Genomic DNA, 17,950 nt, shown 5'->3' with positions numbered 1-17,950 from the left:
TAAGAAGAATTAGTTTTGGGAGGGGTCAGTGAGCGTTTGACTGGATTGGTGTAGCTTTCTCTGCGCGAACAGAGGAGAAGACACTTTTGTGGGTAAGCACAAACTCATCAGCCAACACAGCCGCCTGAGACAAGGAAGTTACCTTCTGCTCATTGAGGTAAACAACAACACGCTCAGGTAGACAGCCCTTAAATTCTTCTAACAACATCAGTTCTCTCAAGGAATCAAAATCATTTACCTTACTAGCCGCGCACCACTTATCGAACAAAACCCCTTTTCTCCCTGGCAAATTCAACAAAGGTTTCCAGCTCAAGCTGTTGCAGATTCACCTGTTTTTCGGCCTCGATTTCAAGCTAGCATACCTCTAGACGCAACTTAAGTTCGTCCTGGCGTGCCTCGGCTTTATCTTGTACCTCTAAGTGTAAACGGGCCAAGCGGACTTTCAGTCGTGCATCCACCCCTGAGAACGGATCAAAGGGTGACAACCCGGGCTTGGCCTCGGCCTCCGCCACCACCTCACCCACAGCTGCACCACCCTGTTCGTTCGCCTCCTCCTCGGCACTGAATTGCCTAGCACCCACGTCGACCAAATCCGAAACCTTATCAGTCTCCCCCACCACAGCCCCCACAGGCAAAATTTGGAGCTCAATCAATCGCTGCGCAATCACCTTCTTAATCTCCTGTTTTCCTATTTGTTTACCCAAAGAAAGCCGATAATGTTCTGCTATCAACATCAGTTCTGCCTTTTTGCATAAATCCAGCTGTACCCACGACAGATTACCAACAAAATCCTGCAAGTTAAACAAGGCCATGGCCCACAAACTGACAAACAGGTCGATACACCACACCGCAAATTAAGCGGGACGCTAACCGAGCGCAAGTAGCATGCCGAATACCACCAAATACACACACCCACGGGAATAATTATTGAAAAGACGAGCCCCAATTATTGTCTAGGGGTATGTAGGGAAGTAACACTCAAGGAAAAGGATTTATTCCCAGGAGTATGTCTGTGAAATGGAGGTAGGCCAGTCAACAACTTTAATCGATAATGTAGTTTATTAATTATTGTGAGTGTCACAATATATATTTACAAAGTAGGTGAAACTAAATACAAAATTTACAAGACAATCAACAAAATGAGAGGTATTGGGGGAAGGGACGAGTGTGGTGCTAAAGGAAAGAAAGTAACAAAACAAAACCACACTAACTAATTTGATTGGACCTCCTAGCCTGACTAATAAATCAAACTGTAGAAACAAGAGTCTTCAGCATAAAAACACCCTATCTAAACTACTCTAAACTATCCAAACTGCAAAACGTACAATGGGTCGCACTCACTCCTAACCCTAGTGTGTCTAATACAAAGATAAGGTATCCTGCATGTGCACAATGTATGTCAAGCAACCTCTTACCTGTCCACTTTTCCCCTTTACCCGGGAAACGAGCCACAAACATTATACACAAATAGTGACAGAACAGAACAAATGGACGGGTACGACACACAGTACACAAACATTTGGCTTTGACAAAAGGTAGTAACAAGGATGCATGAGACGCTCAGAGCCGCTTGCACTTCTCCTGTGATATATATATCAATAAGTAAATAATTAAATGTACCCAAATAACTAATAAATAAATAAAATAGCTAGGGTTAAAAAATATTCCCCTTCAAAAAATTATTATTAGGGTTTTTGAACAGATGTAAAGCAAAGTATTAGGGTTAGGGATTAAGGCTCGGGGCTATGGTTTAGGATTGGGGTTGGGATTCAAGACGACGCCTAAGATTATGTTTAGGGCTAAAGGTTGGGTTTACAGTTCGAAAAATAGGGTTACGACGCACTTTAAATCTCTGGTTATGTTTAGGGCTGGGGATTAGGTTTAGGGTTAGGTTTTAGGGTTATGTTTAGGGCTAAGAAATGGAAACCTGCGGTTATGTTTTGGGTTCAGGAATGGAGAACGCACTAAATCCTATTTAGGGCTAAGGGTACAGACTAAAATTAAAGCTTTCTTTAGCCCAACGAAATCCTAAAGGGTGAGACACGTCATCAGTAGTAAACCATAGAGTAACAGGGTGTTTCAGCCTTTAATTACTATCCCCGGCTCGTGCCCCATAGCCAATTGAATAAATGTTTTATTTATTTATTTATTTATTTATTTATTTATTTATTTATTGAGATAAAAGATAACCATTTTAAGGAAATAAGTAATTTATTTATTGTTAAGATGAAGATAATTTTTTAAGAAAAGAATCCTCTTTATTTATTTAAGATAAATGATTATATTTAAAGTCCTATTTATTAAAAAAATTATTGTTTTAAAGACCTATTTGCAATAATAAGGTGTTAGAGCTGCACATTACAATTACCAAACCTGAACCATCACACAATAATAAAGATTTTCAAAACATGTATACAAAGTGAAGACCGGTAGAAGACCATGACTCATCTTCTCTGCCAGTGACCCTTTTTGTTAACACCACAAGGATTCCAGGACCTAGGGTTAGGGTTATGGGTTAGGGTTAGGGTATAAGGGGATAAAAATGCGAAAGTGCACCCCCCTTCGGGAGGGGAGGGGCACTTCGTTTCTATAGGTCCTAGGAGTCTGAAATTTGGTATATATACTAATTAGGGGGTTTCAGCTCGATAGCGTCACCACCAGTGGAGATGCAGTATTGTACATTTTCCTATGGGTTTATGTACAACATTGGTATCTATATATACTATTTGGAGGGACCTATTTTTCTAGGCGTGTCGGGCGATGCTGATTCACCAGGTATGATTTCTGTGAGCCCGATTTTTGAGTTTGGACTTAGTAGTTTTTCAAAAAATGAGGGTTAGGGTTGTGTGGTTAGGGTTAGGGGTTAGGAGCTATTAGTTAAAATGTACTCCAAAATTGCCTTTATGGGCAGAGTTATGCAAATTTCTAGATCTAAAACGTCTTAACCACTATTTAAGTGGTTGGAATTGGGTCAAGGCCCATCTAAAGTTAAATTAAATGGGATTTTGGATCGCTGCTAAGGTAAGAGTTTACTCATTTCAATTAAAATAGCTAATAAATGCCTCTAATTTAAAGTTCAGGCCAAAGTTTCCAGTCTAAACTATTTTATTTTTTATTTTTTAACTTTTTAGCAGGATGGAGCATAGTTACCATCTCCCTCTTTATTTTTAATTATATAAGTCTAAGCCGTGATTATTAACCTATTTAGAAAATTAATTAAATTATTATAAATAAAATTTTAGGCCTAATAACCTACGACACCTATGGATCTCCATATTCATGCCTGAGCTTTAACGCTCTGAGCGGGGTAAGGTTGGGCCGGCGGACGCCTATTTTAGGGTCACTTCAAGGCCAGCGGAGATCAAAGGGCAAATGAAGAGGGCACTGGCTTATTGGTCGAGGCACGCAACCAGAGCCTAAGCTAAACGATCGCCTTTCGCCTTCAGGGTGGACCAGACCTCTGAGGGTGGCATGAGAATCTATGGGTCATCTTGGCCTATCTCCTCGGTATCCTGCGTCTAGGGCGGCAGACCCCTAAACCAGATTTGGGCTAATCCCAAACCGTGCTCCGGAAACGTAACCAATGACCCTTAAGGCTATCGTGCACTTACACTTCCCTCTTATATCCCTCGCACTTACGCCCCGGCGCCTTTCTGTTCGGCCGCCCATAGGGCACGGATCACCCGTGTCATTCGGCCCGATCGCTACAGCACGTGCTCATGAATAAGCATCGCGACTGTCACCCCCAGCTAATGGGGTGCCTAGGTGGGTCTCTAAATTAAGACATTAAGTTTTGTTTATTTTATTGAGGTTAACAATTAAAGTTTTCTAACCTCTGCCCACCAGGATCACGCGTCACGTGGAGATGGCTTCCAACAAGGTATCTGAGGGCGGCACTGGCTGGGTTAGGTTAGGGGAAAAGACCGTAGTTCTGGGAGTGACCCAGAAGCAACGTTAGGCACGGGCCTGCGACACGGGCCTCATTTTCAGCAACCACCATCACGGCGAACGAAAAAACATCGCTTATTTAAAGTTAGGAGCTTAAGACGCTCTTCTAGAGTTAGGGGTCGCTCTCAGTTAGGGTACCGACCTCAGACGACGCCTAAGGTTATGTTTAGGGCTAGAGTTAGGGTTTACGGTTCGGAAAATAGGATGACGCCGCACTTCAAATCTCTGGTTATGTTTAGGGCTGGGGATTAGGTTTAGGGTTCTAAAAATTAAGGTTAAGGCTAACGATTAAGTTTAGGGCTGGGGCTAAAAAAACAGTTATGTTTAGGACTAAGAAATGGAAACCTGCGGTTATGTTTTGGATTCAGGAGTGGAGAACGCACTAAATCCTATTAAGGGCTAAGGGTTAGGGTTAGGATAGGGTTGGGGTTAGGATTAGTGTTAGGATTAGGGTTATGATTAGGGTTGGGGAAGGGTTAGGATTTAGGGCTAGGGTTAGGATTAGGGTTGGGGTTAGGATAAGGGTTGGGGTTAGGGTTGGGGATGGGTTTAGGGTTGGGGTTAGGATAAGGGTTGGGATTAGGTTTGGGGATGGGTTTAAAGTTAGAATTAGGGTTGGGTTAGGATTAGGGTTTGGGATGGGTTTAGGGTTGGGGTTAGGGTTGGGTTAGGATTATGATTAGGGTTGGGTTTGCGTCCAGTTTACGTATCCAGTCCCGTTCTGCCCTTTTTCGGGCAATATGGGTCCAATTTCCACCATGTTGAAGCCCCATGAATCTCAATGACTCTATACCATGGTGTATGAAATGTTGGACAATCCATGTGTGTGTCTTTTTCTTATTTCTGATGTTATACAGGTGTTGTGTCATTCTCAATGGCAACGTGTTTCCCATCTCACCCACATATTGTGCGTTGCACTTGACACAGTATATTAAATACACCCAGTTGGGGAGTTGTGGGTTCGAATTTCAAAGATTTGTTTGGTTTTTGGATTGGAAATGTTATGTTTTATTTGGTACCTGTTTTCCATAATGCACCCCCTTCTGATTTTTTGTAGTGCCGGTAATTTACTTCTAACCAATATGTCCCTGAGATTGTCATTTTTAACGGTAGGCTGAGATGACCCTATATCCACTCAGAATTTCCCCCTCCATCATAAATTTTATAAGTTTTCCTTTATCCTTCTCTTTAGAATTATACTGCCGTCAGAGAACATGGCTACGAACGGAATAATTTCCGAACTTGGAGGTGGGGTCTGTTCATTCTGTTCCTTCCAGATCAGAAATTTCTTTAGGCACCCCCTTAGAAAAGAACGCGAATATCCCTGTTCTCTAAGGGACTTAAATAGTGTTCTGGATGCCTGCCAAAATTCCTCATTCCTAGAACATATTCTATGAAATCTCAGGAGCTGGGACTTTATTATACCTTTGAAGGTGTGTTTCGGGTGAAAACTTCCCTTGTGTAGGAGTGCATGAGTGTCTGTGTTCTTGAAATACACTTTGGTCTGTAATTGTCGAGTGTTTGTGAAATCCTCCCCCTTGTATATGACCGTGTCCAGAAAGTTGACTTCGGATGTGTGTAAGGTGTATTTTACCTTTATGGATTTGTGGAACTGGTTAAGGTGATCAATGAATTTTATAAAGTCCTGTTCCGATCCCTGCCAGACACCCCAGATATCATCCAAAAATCTATAGTAATGGAGTGGTTTGAGCGGCCAAGCCGCTAGGGCTTCCTCCTCCCATTTTGCCATGAAAATATTGGCGTAGGAAGGGGCAAATCGTTTTCCCATGGCCGTTCCTTTAACTTTTAAAAAGTATTCAAACTAAATTCGAATTAAACTCGAAGTCGTTTCTTGTTAGATTGAACTTCAACAATTCCAATAAATTTTTGTCTGGCCTATTTTTTTCAGGATATCTGGTGAACCACTCCTGGACCGCCTCCAAACCCGCAGAGTGATCTATGTTCGTATTAAGACTATCCACATCTATAGTGAATAACAGACAGTCTGCCGGTAAATTCAACGTCCGTATCTTTTCAATAAAATTGTATGTGTCTTTAATGTAGCTGGGGTGTCTGTTGCTGAGCGGATTCAAAAAATGTTCAATGTATTCCACTGTGGCATAGGTGTCACTGCCACAGTCGGACACAATGGGGCAGCCCGGAGGCATCTCAAATGGGGCAGCCCGGAGGCATCTCAAACGGCACACTCCAGGACCCCGGATCCTTATGGATTTTCGGAAGGAGATAAAAGAGCCTGGGGCGTGGATTGTCCAGTCCCATGAGGTAAGTTAATTGTTTTTTGTTAATGAAACCCTCTTCTTTTAGTTTTAACAGAATTTTTCGGATTTCAAGGCCTGTTTTTGGGTATAAGGCTTCCTCCAGTTTCCGGTAATAGCGTGGTTGGTGTAATTGGCGATATGCTTCACGGACATAGGCCATCCTGTCCATTATCACAACCGCACTACCTTTATCTGCAGGCTTAATGATAATGTCTCTGTTTCGCCGGAGCTGAACCAGTGCCTTCTTTTCGGGGGAGCTCAGATTAGTATTTTGCGAACCCTTCCAGGACAGGTTTTTTATGGCATATAAATATTTAATATTTATATATAAATATTTTATATTTAAAAATATATAAATATGGCATATTGTTGGCCCTGATTATTTTCCTTACCTGGTTAGGGACCTGGGATAGTTTAGGGGTCCAGGTGGCTTTAGGGACAAAAGGAAGGGGTTCTGTTTCCCCTTTGTGCCTGAAATAGGGCATTAGAAGTAGTCTTCTGTGGTATTGTTGTATATCCATACCAAGTTGATTCTTCATGTCCCATCAGAGTTACATCAGGCTGCTCTGTCAGCGAGATTAGCAGCTCCTCAACTTTTTTAATTGGTTCTACCATATGTCTTTTTTTGAATTTGTTTTGATACCATTTTACAGCTATTGCAAAAGCTTCCCTCCACTCATTTCCCTGCAGGTCTTTTAGGGCTTCCTCCCCTCCATTGATACATGTGGCATGGTGATCTCGTAGGATCAACTTTGTCGTGTATGCCCAGTTTCTTGCATGTCCCTCTAGCAGGGATTTTGTTAGGGGTGTTATTCTGTGGTATTGTTGTATATCCATACCAAGTTGATTCTTTGGGGTTGGAACAAATGTTAAGCCTTTGTTTAACATACTGAATTGGTGTTTGGTGGGTCTGAAGTGTTTAGATAGGTTTACTACCTCACGACCCAAATGTAATCCCTTATTAGGGTTCACAGGGCTCTGAAGTTTAAGTGTTTGCACCAGTGCACCTGGTCCTGACAGACTTCAAATATTTTTTCAGGTAAAAGAGGTAAGTATGGCATGTTTCTTTTTATGTGTGCATTTAACTCTGTTAAACCATCTTTTTCTTCTTTTTTCAGGTTTCTGCTGAAATTTATGAGGGGAATCCATATTGTGGCTTGAGGAAACCGTTCCCTGGTGACTTTTACAGCCCTCTGGAGTTGCTTGATCGCCATCTCCTTCAGCTTTTGGGCCCTGTTGTTGATGCCGAAGGCCAGGACTATTGTTTCCACATGGGTTTGTATGTTGGCCTTTGATAAGAATGCTTCCGCATGTCTAAAGGTAGCCCCTGGGTAGCTATCAATTTGCAGGTTCTTCAAATTGTGTGGAGGAATCCTGCTTAAGTTTAAATCTCCTACTATACACCATTTTCTCCGGGCTGTGAATGTCCAATTCACCAATTTTCTAGCCGTTTTCATATGCCTAATGGGTCTGAAAATCCTCGGTGATGGAGTAGGTGTTGTGATTGGGGTCAGTTGGGGCATCGGGAGGGTGTTCCGTTCCATCTCACTCTCTGAGATACAGAGCAGTGTGTCTATCATGGAATCCTCAGCTACCATTATTTTGGGGCTTTTTTCAGTCTCCAGATCGAGTTCGGGGTTAGGAATTTCAGGGTGGACCATTCAAATTTGAAACAGTGTATCGTGTTGGGGTTTCTGAATAGGTGCCGCAGTGTGTGTTTTAGTGGTGTTGCAAGTGGTTGGACATGTGTCAAGTGTGAACAAATCCGGGACCTCGTCCACATTTGCCACTGCCGGATTGTGGTTTCTGAGGCTAGGTTTAGGAGTAGACCCTCTGAACCTTTTTACCATCCTGGGTGGAAGTGGTTCAGTGTTAGGTTGTGCTGGTGGAGGTGTGTTCGGGCCTGATTGGGGGGCGTGCCAGTTTCGGTTGAGGGCTGGGAATTCAGCAGTGTCCTGCAGTTCCTCCTCTAGTGTGACAATGGCGGAGGGTAGCAGAGTTTCATCAGGCTGCTCCACTAATGAGATTTGCACCTCCTCCTCCAGTGTGGAAATGGCGGAGGGTAGAGGAGTTACATCAGGCTGCTCTGTCAGTGAGATTAGCAGCTCCTCAACTTTTTTAATTGGTTAATTTGTTTTGATACCATTTTACAGCTATTGCAAAAGCTTCCCTCCACTCATTTCCCCGCAGGTCTTTTAGGGCTTCCTCCCCTCCATTGATACATGTGGCATAGTGATCTCGTAGGATCAACTTTGTCGTGTATGCCCAGTTTCTTGCATTTCCCTCTAACAGGGATTTTGTTAGGGGTGTTATTCTGGACGGTTTTATTACTCCTGTCAGGAATCGTGTGAGTCGTGAGAAAGTAATGGGCTCATTGTCATCAGACACTTTTTCATGATGGTGGTATGATCTGATGAGATCATATAGTCTTTTGACAAGTGCGCTGAACGCTTTGTATTCCGGGTCTTGTGTATTATGAATACGTGAGGCACCAGTATTAGGTGTACTTTGAGATGGTGGTTTGACCCTCTGGTTCTTTTTGATGCAAGTACGGGGCCTAGAGAACTCCTGTTGATACTCCTTGTGGTCTATGCTTACAAATTTAGATCTTGATCTTGATCTTAATGATTGACCATATTTATCTGGGGAACGTCTGGCAAGACGTTCCCCACGGTTCCAAAAATTTCTCTGTCGTGTGAGTTGAGAATAGTTTTGTATGCTATGTGGGGTTCTGTACCTTTCCATCAGAGCATCACTATAGCTCCTGTATATTTGCCCCTGCCTGTATTGTTTTGGCTTGGGGTGAGGAGCAATCAAAGTGTTGTCTGGGGGTTTGTTTCTCCCCGCCACAACATCACTGTAGCTCCTTTGAGATGGCCGAGGATCATAACTTTCTGGCCTAGGGTGAGGAGCAACATGCCTAGGCCTAAGGGTGGCCTTTGATTCAAAATAAAGAGGCATGTTTGTGTAAAAAATGTACCGGTGAAATTATGTAAAAGGCAAACCAGTTGCGCAACGTTTCGGTTTGTATCAAACCTTCATCAGGCGTTGACTTGCCTACAAAAAGTTTTTTCTGGATTGTAAAGAAAAAGAGAAAAAAAATGATTTCTTGAAAAAACTCACTGTATAATGATGAAATATGTAAGTAAATGTAGCCTTTAAATAACCAAATTGGTTCTAAATTAAAATAAAATGTGGATAGCAGTGAAAATCAGATTGGATTTGAATCCAAAAAATGAAATGAACAAGTATAATAAAGCAATTTTTTCTTTTTGTAAGATTTTGAATAACAGGCTTAGGATTAATGAAGTGGTCTGCTGCAGCTCCCCTCTATGTAAAGGGAAGTCTCCGCCCCTTTCTTCAAACTGCCTGAATTCAAAAAACTCTTGGCTGTTATTGGCTTTTTCAAAAAAAACTTTCAGTTGCTTAGAAAGAGGGCTCTGCCTGCTCCTTTAAAATTGTTTAAATTACACAGCCTTCTTGGCTATGATTGGCCAATTAAAACAAGGCTCTTTTATGAAACCAAAATATTTCTATAATCCTTTTTAATCTTTTTAAGGATTAATTATACATACATATATGCATGTTTTGTGTTTTTTTTGCTTGTTTTTGTGCTTTTTTTTTTGGTTTTTTGGATGTTTCAACATTCTTGCATGTATTTAAAGCATTTCCAGGAGAAAATATGTTCCTCTTGAAAGCTTTTTTCCGCAAGGAACTATTTACATTTAACTTTTTCCTTTTTCATGTGTCCATCCTTTGTTGTCTGTTGTTATATCTCATGTAACAACTTGTTTTTGAATTTTGTAAATCCCCTTTTCTTGTTATTATTGTAATAACTTGTTCTTTTTTCTTCCTTACAGGTACTGGAGGTCCACTCAATGGGAAAATCTGGTGGATGCTTCCCATGTCACCAGGCGGAACTGGCTGGATTAGGGTTGGGGTTAGGATTTAGGACTGGGGTTAGGATTAGGGTTGGGGATGGGTTTAGGATTAGGGTTGGGGTTAGGATTAGGGTTAGGATTTAGGAATAGGGTTAGGATTAGGGTTGGGGTTAGGATAAGGGTTGGGGCTAGGATTAGGTTTGGGGATGGGTTTAAGGTTAGGATTAGGGTTGGGTTAGGATTAGGGTTGGGGATGGGGTTAGGATTTAGGAATAGGGTTAGGGTTGGGGTTAGCGATTAGGGTTGGGTTAAGGTTAGGATTAGGAGTGGGTTAGGGTTCTGGGGTTGGAGTTAGGAGTGGGTTATGGTTAGGATTAGGAATGGGTTATGGTTAGAATTAGGAGTGGGTTAGTGGGTTATGGTTAGGATTAGGAGTGGGTTATGGTTAGGATTAGGAGTGGGGGTTATGGTTAGGATTGGGAGTGGGGGTTATGGTTAGGATTAGGAGTGGGGGTTATGGTTGGGATTAGGGGTGGGTTATGGTTAGGATTAGGGGTAGGTCAGGAGTGGGATTGGGGATAGGATAGGTTTAGGAGCGCTAACCTGTATGCACGGGCCATCAATGCCATAGCCTCAATCAGGCCTCACTTCTCATTGAGGCCCTGAGGGTGCCTAGTGTTCAATTTTTGAATCCAGATTTTTTCTGCTCTTTTTCTCTGCAGGACTGACTAGTGCGAGTTGGCTTGGAGAATCGTCACCCGGAAGGATTCCCATCCGTGTCCCAGGAAGTGCTGGACCAGGTAAGTATTAGTTTCTTTTCTTTTTTGTATGTTGTATTTGTGCTGTGTCATTCTAATCAAAATGGTGTTACCCGTTTCTCCCACATATTGGGCTCCACACTGGCTACAGGTGACGAGGTAGATACAGTTCTTGCTGTGTACTGTACCTGATGGGTAAGTATTAAAGACTTCTTTTGTAATTTTGTTTTGTACATACGCTGTTTGTTTCAGGTACTGTCCCTGGTGTTTGGGCTTTGCCTCCTGAAGAGGATGGAGTTTTGCTCTAATCAGGTAATCCTGTAAGCTTTTGTTCTTCCTGAATGCTGCAATAACTCTGTGATTCTGAAATCCTTGTGTTTGTCCCAAGATGTTTTCAAAATTGGACTTCACCGCTCTGGTCAGTTTCGTGGCCGCTGAGGAGTATGTCAGGACGAAAGGTATAGTTGGGCCCTCAGCCTGGACATTCCTTGACCTGTATGATTTTTATATTTCCCTCAGGAAAGATCTGCTATATCCTCGTGGCCTGAGGGCCCTAAAGAGGATTTGTGTTGCCTCCTTGAAGTCCCGTTCCTGAGTGCAAATATGGTGGAACCTCAGGAGTTGTGACTTCACCAGACCAGAGTAAGTGTGCTTAAGGTGAAAGCTCTTTTTGTGCGGTAAAGCGTGTGTGTCTGTTTCCTTAAAGAAGACCTTCATGTCCAATCTGTGTGACGAACTATAGTCTGTTCCTTTATAGGTTGTGGTGTCCAAGAAGTCGATGGATAGCCGACTGGTAGTGGATTTTAATTTTATTGACGAATTATGGTCATTCAGTATCTTCACAAATTGGTTAAATTCCCCCTCCGAATGAGTCCATACCCCCCAGATATCATCTAAATATCTGAAATAGTGGAGCGGCTGTTTGGGGCACCGTGCTAATGCAGCGGCCTCCCATTCAGCCATAAATATGTTGGCATAGGCGGGGGCGAATTTTTTGCCCATCGCCGTGCCCTTGACCTGCAGGAAGAACTCTCCATTGAATTCAAAATCATTTCTTTTTAAATCGATCGTCAGTAGTTGGATGAGTTCTTTATCCGGCCTAGAGATGTCTGGGTATTTTTGGAAAATATTTTGTACGGCCTTTATTCCATCCCGGGTGTCAATGTTCGTGTAAAGGCTATCTATATCCATAGTGAACAGGATAGCATCTTCTGGAATTTGTAATCCCTTTATTTTTTGGACAAAATCATAGGTGTCTTTTATATAACTGGGATGGCGAGTCGAGAGGGGATTTAAATAAAAGTCCAGGAATTCAGCCGTATAGTACGTCTCGCTGCCGCAATCCGACACTATAGGCCTCCCCGGGGGAATCTCAAACGGTTTGCTCCATTTAGATTGGTCCTTGTGTATTTTTGGGAGCATGTAAAACCTCCTACTTGTGGGCTCCCCGTTCCCCAATAGATAGGCTTTCTGTTTTGCATTGATAAACTTCTTTTTATAAAGAGATTGAAGTATATATCTAATCATAATTATTGTGTCCAAGTAAATCGGTTTATCTAATCTTCTATAATATTTGGGGTCCAATAATTGCCTAATAACAGGCTTAATAACAATTTGCTTATTTTCCCTAAGTTCCTTTAAGGCCTTGGTTTCCCCTGGGCTAAGGTTAGGTTCCTCCTGGAACAGTTTGAAGTGCTCTTTCAGATATCCTACATCAGCTTGACATAGCGTGTGGAGTTCTGTAGGCAGTTTGTCCTCGGGTGGGACCCAGTCCGATTTGGGCGTGAAAGGAGGGGGTTTCGAGTCTGCCCCGTTTTGAAAATAAGCAGCCAGTTTGATTCTTCGGTGATATTGTTGCAGATCATATCGTGTTTGTATTTCATGCTGCTTTCTGCCCATCATGCCTGATGGGATAAATGTGAGGCCTTTCATGAGTAGACTCAGTTGTGGGGGAGTGATTTGAAATTTTTTTGATAGAATAACCACATTCCGGTTCCCCTCCTGTGCATGCAGGCTCACGGGGATATCTACTCTAAAAAATGCAGCCAATGATTGAGCATGTTTTTGGCTGTGTCCACTGTCCAGTGAATATTATCACTCTCCGTGTGGAACTCAGATCTGGAAAGGGCAGGAATATGTTTCAGGTTTGTTGAGATATGGCTGTTCAGGATGGTTAGTTGTGTCTGCTCTTTTGTTGGAAGCCTACCTGAAAAGTTCACTTCAGGCACCCAAATTTGTGCCAGAGGAAATTTATCCCTTGCCGCCCTTAAGGCCGCCTGCATCTGCTTAATGGCCGTGTCCTTGGCATTCTGTGCTCGGCCGTTGATCCCCAATGACAGGATCACATGTTCCGCATCAGTGCAGGGAGTATTTTTATTAATGATCGCCTCCATGTGTCGAAAAGTGGCACCCGGATAGCTCTCTATCTGGAGATCTGGGATTTTAAATGGAGGGATCCTGGACAGGTTAGAGTCACCAATGATCAGCCACTTCTTTCGGACAGTGAGCTTCCAATCACTCATCTTTCTGGAAGTGTTTATGTGTCTGTTCGGTCCGTCCCCCTGTGAGACACACTGTGTTCCCAAAGGAGCGCTGAGTTCAACGCTTAGACGGGCCTGTGTGGCTGTCCTGAGGCTGGTGATTTTGTCAGGGCTTAGGCTCATTCTCTGTGTCTCTAAACTTTCCAACTCACCTCCGTCCCTTTCTTCAACCTGGACGATGTTCTCTTCCCTATCCCTGTTGGGACACGAGCGAGGGGTGCGTTGTTCTTTTGGTGAGGCTGGAAAGTTTAGTTCCTCATCCGACTGGCCCTCTGAGTCCTCCTGTCTCATGGGGGACCAGTCATTTTGTGGCTCTGTCATGGTGGATGCAGTTTTGGTTTGTTTTTCTACTACTGGGGTGGATGTTTCAGTTAAAGGCTGTGGCTCTGTCTCTCTGTGTACAGCAGCCTGCACCACTATAGTGTTTTTAGTCACCGTGTTTTCTGTAGGAGGAGGATTGGGAAATATATTTTGGCTCTCCAATGTCTCACTCTGTACCTCAGAGTCAATAGAACGAGCCGCAGCCTGCCAGTTTTCCCCTGCCAATGCATAAGCTTCGTGTATGGATTTATCCTTAAGTCTGTTGCCTAAAACCCGTTTTGCCCACAAGATGGCAGTATTGAAGCATTTATCCCAGCCTTGGGAAGAGAAATGCTGGAGTTTAGCTGTTTCTTGCAACAATGCATCCTCGTAGTGGTTTTTGAGGATAAGCATGGTTGTATAGGCCCAGTTTTTAGCATTACCATGGATGAGAGCTTGTGTTGTGGCATTTGATAGGGCTGGCCTGATGACATCTGCTAGACTTTGCTCAATTCTTTTAATCCCTATAGGCTGCTCTTGGCTGACATTATTTTGGTGGTGAACCAGTTTAATGATCTTGAGCAATGTGCTGGTTTTGCTGATGAAGTCAGGATCATCTGAGTTTTCATCTTCTGTGTTCTGTTCATAATGTGTGTTTTTGTTTTGCAGGTGAGGACGAGATCCACGTGGCTGAGTCTGCTTTTTCCTCTGTGGTGCCCTAATGAGGGTTTTTTGTGAGGAGAACAAAGTGCCAGGCCCATAGCGGGTCTGGGTTTCGAAAAATTTTGGCCTATCAGACCTTTGGATTGTTATGGTGAGTAATGGCTGCCCTCCTGTGGCTGCCATATTTGACTGCGTCGGCATAAGAGAACACTTAGGGTTAGGGTTGGGGATGGGGTTAGGAATAGGGTTAGGATTAGGGTTAGGTTTAGGATTGGGGTTAGGATAAAGGTTGGGATTAGGGTTGGGGCTAGGATTAGGGTTGGGGCTAGGATTAGGGTTAGGGTTGGGAAAGGGTTGGGGATGGGTTTTAGGGTTGGGGTTAGGATTGGGAATAGGAGTAGGTTGGGGTTAGGATTAGGGTTAGGACTAGGGTTGGGAAAGGGTTAGGGTTAGAATTAGGAGTGGGTTAAGGTAAGAATTAGGAGTGGGTTATGGTTAGGGTTTTAGGATTAGGAGTGGGTTGGGGTTTTATTATTAGGAGTGGTTGGGCTAGAGTCAGGAGTAGGATTGGGGATAGGATAGGTTTTGGGAGCCCTAACCTGTATGCACGGGCCATCGATGCCATAGCCTCAATCAGGCTCACTTCTCATTCAGGCCCTGAGGGTGCATAGTGTTCAGTTTTTGAATCCAGATTTTTTCTGCTCTTTTTCTCTGCAGGACTGACTAGTGCGAGTTGGCTTGGAGGATTGTCACCCAGAAGGACTCCCATCCGTGTTCCAGGAAGTGCTGAACCAGGTAAGTATTTGTTTCTTTTCTTTTTTTGTATGTTGTGTTTGTGCTGTGTCATTCTAACCAGAATGGTGTTACCTGTTTCTCCCACATATTGGGCTCCACACTGGCTACAGGTGATGAGGTAAACACAGTTCTTGCTGTGTACTGTACCTGATGGGTAAGTATTAAAGACTTCTTTTGTAATTTTGTTTTGTACATACGTTGTTTGTTTCAGGTACTGTCCCTGGTGTTTGGGCTTTGCCTCCTGAAGAGGATGGAGTTTTGCTCTGATCAGGTAATCCTGTAAGCTTTTGTTCTTCCTGAATGCTGCAATAACTGTGATTCTTAAATCCTTGTGTTTGTCCCAAAATGTTTTCAAAGTTGGACTTCACCGCTCTGGTCAGTTTCATGGCCACTGAGGAGTATGTCAGGGTTAGGGTTAGGGTTAGGCTGTTTGGGGCATCGTGATAATGCAGAGGCCTCCCATTCAGCCATAAATATGTTGGCATAAGCGGGGGTGAATTTCTTGCCCATCGCTGTGCCTTTAACCTGAAGGAAGAATTCTCCATTAAATTCAAAATCATTCCTCCTCAGATTGATTGTAAGTAGCTGGAGGAGTTTTTTATCAGGCCTAGAGGTGTCTGGGTATTTCTGGAAAATATTTTTTATAGCTGTTATTCCCTCCTGAATGTCAATGTTAGTATAAAGGCTATCTATGTGTATGGTGAACAAGATAGCCTTTTCTGGAATCTCCAATCCTTTCACTTTGTTGCCGAAATCATACGTGTCCTTTATGTAGCTGGGATACTGAATCGAAAGGGGATTTAAGTGAAAATCTAAAAATTCGGCCATATAGTACGTCTCGCTGCCACAATCCAACACTGTAGGCCTCCCTGGGGGGATCTCATACGGTTTGCTCCATTTAGATTGTTCTTTATGTATTTTTGGGAGCATGTAGAACCTCCTACTTCTGGGCTCCCCAGTCCCCAATAGGTAGGCTTTCTGTTAAGCATTAATGAATTTCTTTTTATATAGGGACTGAACTATATATTTAACCATGGCTATTGTGTCTAGATAAATCGGTTGGGCTAATTTTTTGTAGTATTTGGGGTCAAGTAATTGTCTATATCCCTCCCATAGGTACTGCTCTCTATCCCATATAACTATGGCGCTGCCTTTATCGGCCCGGCTTAATAATAATTTGTTTATTCTCCCATAATTCTTTCAGAGCATCCCTTTCCCCCTGACTGAGGTTAGGTTCAGTCTGGGACAGTCTGAAATGTTTTTTTAAATGATCTAAATCAGCTTGGAATAGTTTGTGGAGTTGTGGGTAATCTATCCTCCGGTGGGACCCAGTCTGATTTGGGTGTAAAAGGCGGGGGATTTGAGTCTGTCTCATTTTGGAAATAAGCGGCCAGCTTGATTCTCCTTTGGTATTGCTGTAGATCATACCGTGTTTGTATCTCATGATGTTTTCTGCCCATCATGCCTGATGGAATGAAAGTGAGGCCTTTCATGAGCAGACTAAGTTGTGAGGGAGTGATATGGAATTTTTTGGATAAGATTATCACATTACGGTTCCCCTCCTGTGCATGCAGGCTCGCGGGGATATTTAATTTAAAAAATGCAGCCAATGATCAAGCATGTTTTTAGCTGTGTCCACTGTCCAGTGAATATTGTCACCTTCTGTGTGGAACTCCGATCTGGACAGGGCTGGAATGTGTTTCAGGTTGGCCGAGATGTGATTATTCAGGATAGTTAATTGTGTCTGCTCTTTAGTTGGAAGCCTACCTGAAAAATTGACTTCTGGCACCCAAATTTGTGCCATAGGGAATTTATCTTTAGCTGCTCTTAAGGCTGCCTGCATCTGTTTGATGGCTTTGACTTCTGTACAGACTTTGCCCAATATAGATCTGGATCAATCAGGACATGCAGGTTTTTCTTGTGAGCCCTCGTCTCGGATCTCCACAAACTTGATCCCACAGGTCCATTCGACAGTGGTGGATGTGAGTTTCTGCAGGACCAAACCGGTTATGGTTGAGGCTGAGGTTCATCATTTGCCCACAGAGGATTTGATCCATTTGCTTGATGCTCCAGATAGGACTCCAGTGCTTGGAGATAAGATTGTTGATATACAGGTTGATAGTGAGATACAATCATGTGATTTTGTCCTTAGCAATGTAGCTGTCCCTATATCACAAACTATTCTGCCTTGTACTCCAAATTTTTACTCCATGAAGGAGGCCGGTTCGGGATCAGGTAAAGAGGCTGTGATGAAGGACAAAATAAAGGACTCTGTTCCCTTGACCCAGGTCTTATCTGAAGCCTCGTCTTTAACTCTATCTTCCCCCCGGGCCTTCTGGGTCACCTCTGCGTCCATCAGACATTCCAGTGAGTGATGCCCCGTTCCGAGTGGCTCCAGCTCAACATGCTGAGATGGGTTTGGAGAGAGCTGGTTCTCCCCATTTCCCTGTTAAACATCCCAGATCTACTAGAAAGATTCAGGATTGGCATTTGAAGGTTCATAAACCGATCGATCGTATTCATAGGAGACTCCAACTTGGCTCATATTCCACAGTTTTATAACCCTTTGGTACAGATAGACATTTTTCCGGGTGCTAACTTCTTACACATTGCTAAGGTCTTGCAGAAACTGACACCTAATCCGAATACTCAGAAGGTAATCTTGGCTTTGGGCATCAGCAACAAAGAACAACTGGTCCAACAGACATCTAAGAAGCAGTTGCAGGAATTGTGGAGATCGGCGGCGACAGCCTTCCCTAATGCGACGGTCTATACCCCTGTGATCC

The 17,950-nt window shown here is 43.2% G+C and overlaps 1 protein-coding gene across 1 annotated transcript; it reads left to right on the top strand.

Moving 5' to 3' along the window:
- Positions 1 to 14,118: 14,118 nt before the first annotated feature.
- On the top strand, positions 14,119 to 17,539 carry LOC113649016. The gene is made up of 7 exons (XM_047803942.1): positions 14,119 to 14,124; positions 14,376 to 14,400; positions 14,449 to 14,520; positions 15,087 to 15,164; positions 15,275 to 15,282; positions 15,376 to 15,435; positions 17,036 to 17,539. Exons 1-7 carry the CDS (start codon positions 14,119 to 14,121, stop codon positions 17,537 to 17,539), a joined length of 753 nt encoding a protein of 250 aa, XP_047659898.1.
- Positions 17,540 to 17,950: the final 411 nt, after the last annotated feature.

The sequence above is a fragment of the Tachysurus fulvidraco genome, chromosome 2 (genome assembly GCF_022655615.1).
Source record: "Tachysurus fulvidraco isolate hzauxx_2018 chromosome 2, HZAU_PFXX_2.0, whole genome shotgun sequence".
NCBI classification, from domain to species: Eukaryota; Metazoa; Chordata; class Actinopteri; order Siluriformes; family Bagridae; genus Tachysurus; species Tachysurus fulvidraco.
The sequence above is the reverse complement of the archived record's forward strand: the minus strand, read 5'-3'. Positions and strand labels throughout refer to the sequence as shown.

Coding starts and splice junctions, on each gene's coding strand:
- LOC113649016 (XM_047803942.1), top strand. Junction 14,401..14,448: donor GACGAGATCCACGTGGCTGA/GTCTGCTTTTTC, acceptor TTTTGTGAGGAG/AACAAAGTGCCAGGCCCATA. Junction 14,521..15,086: donor CAGACCTTTGGATTGTTATG/GTGAGTAATGGC, acceptor TTTTCTCTGCAG/GACTGACTAGTGCGAGTTGG.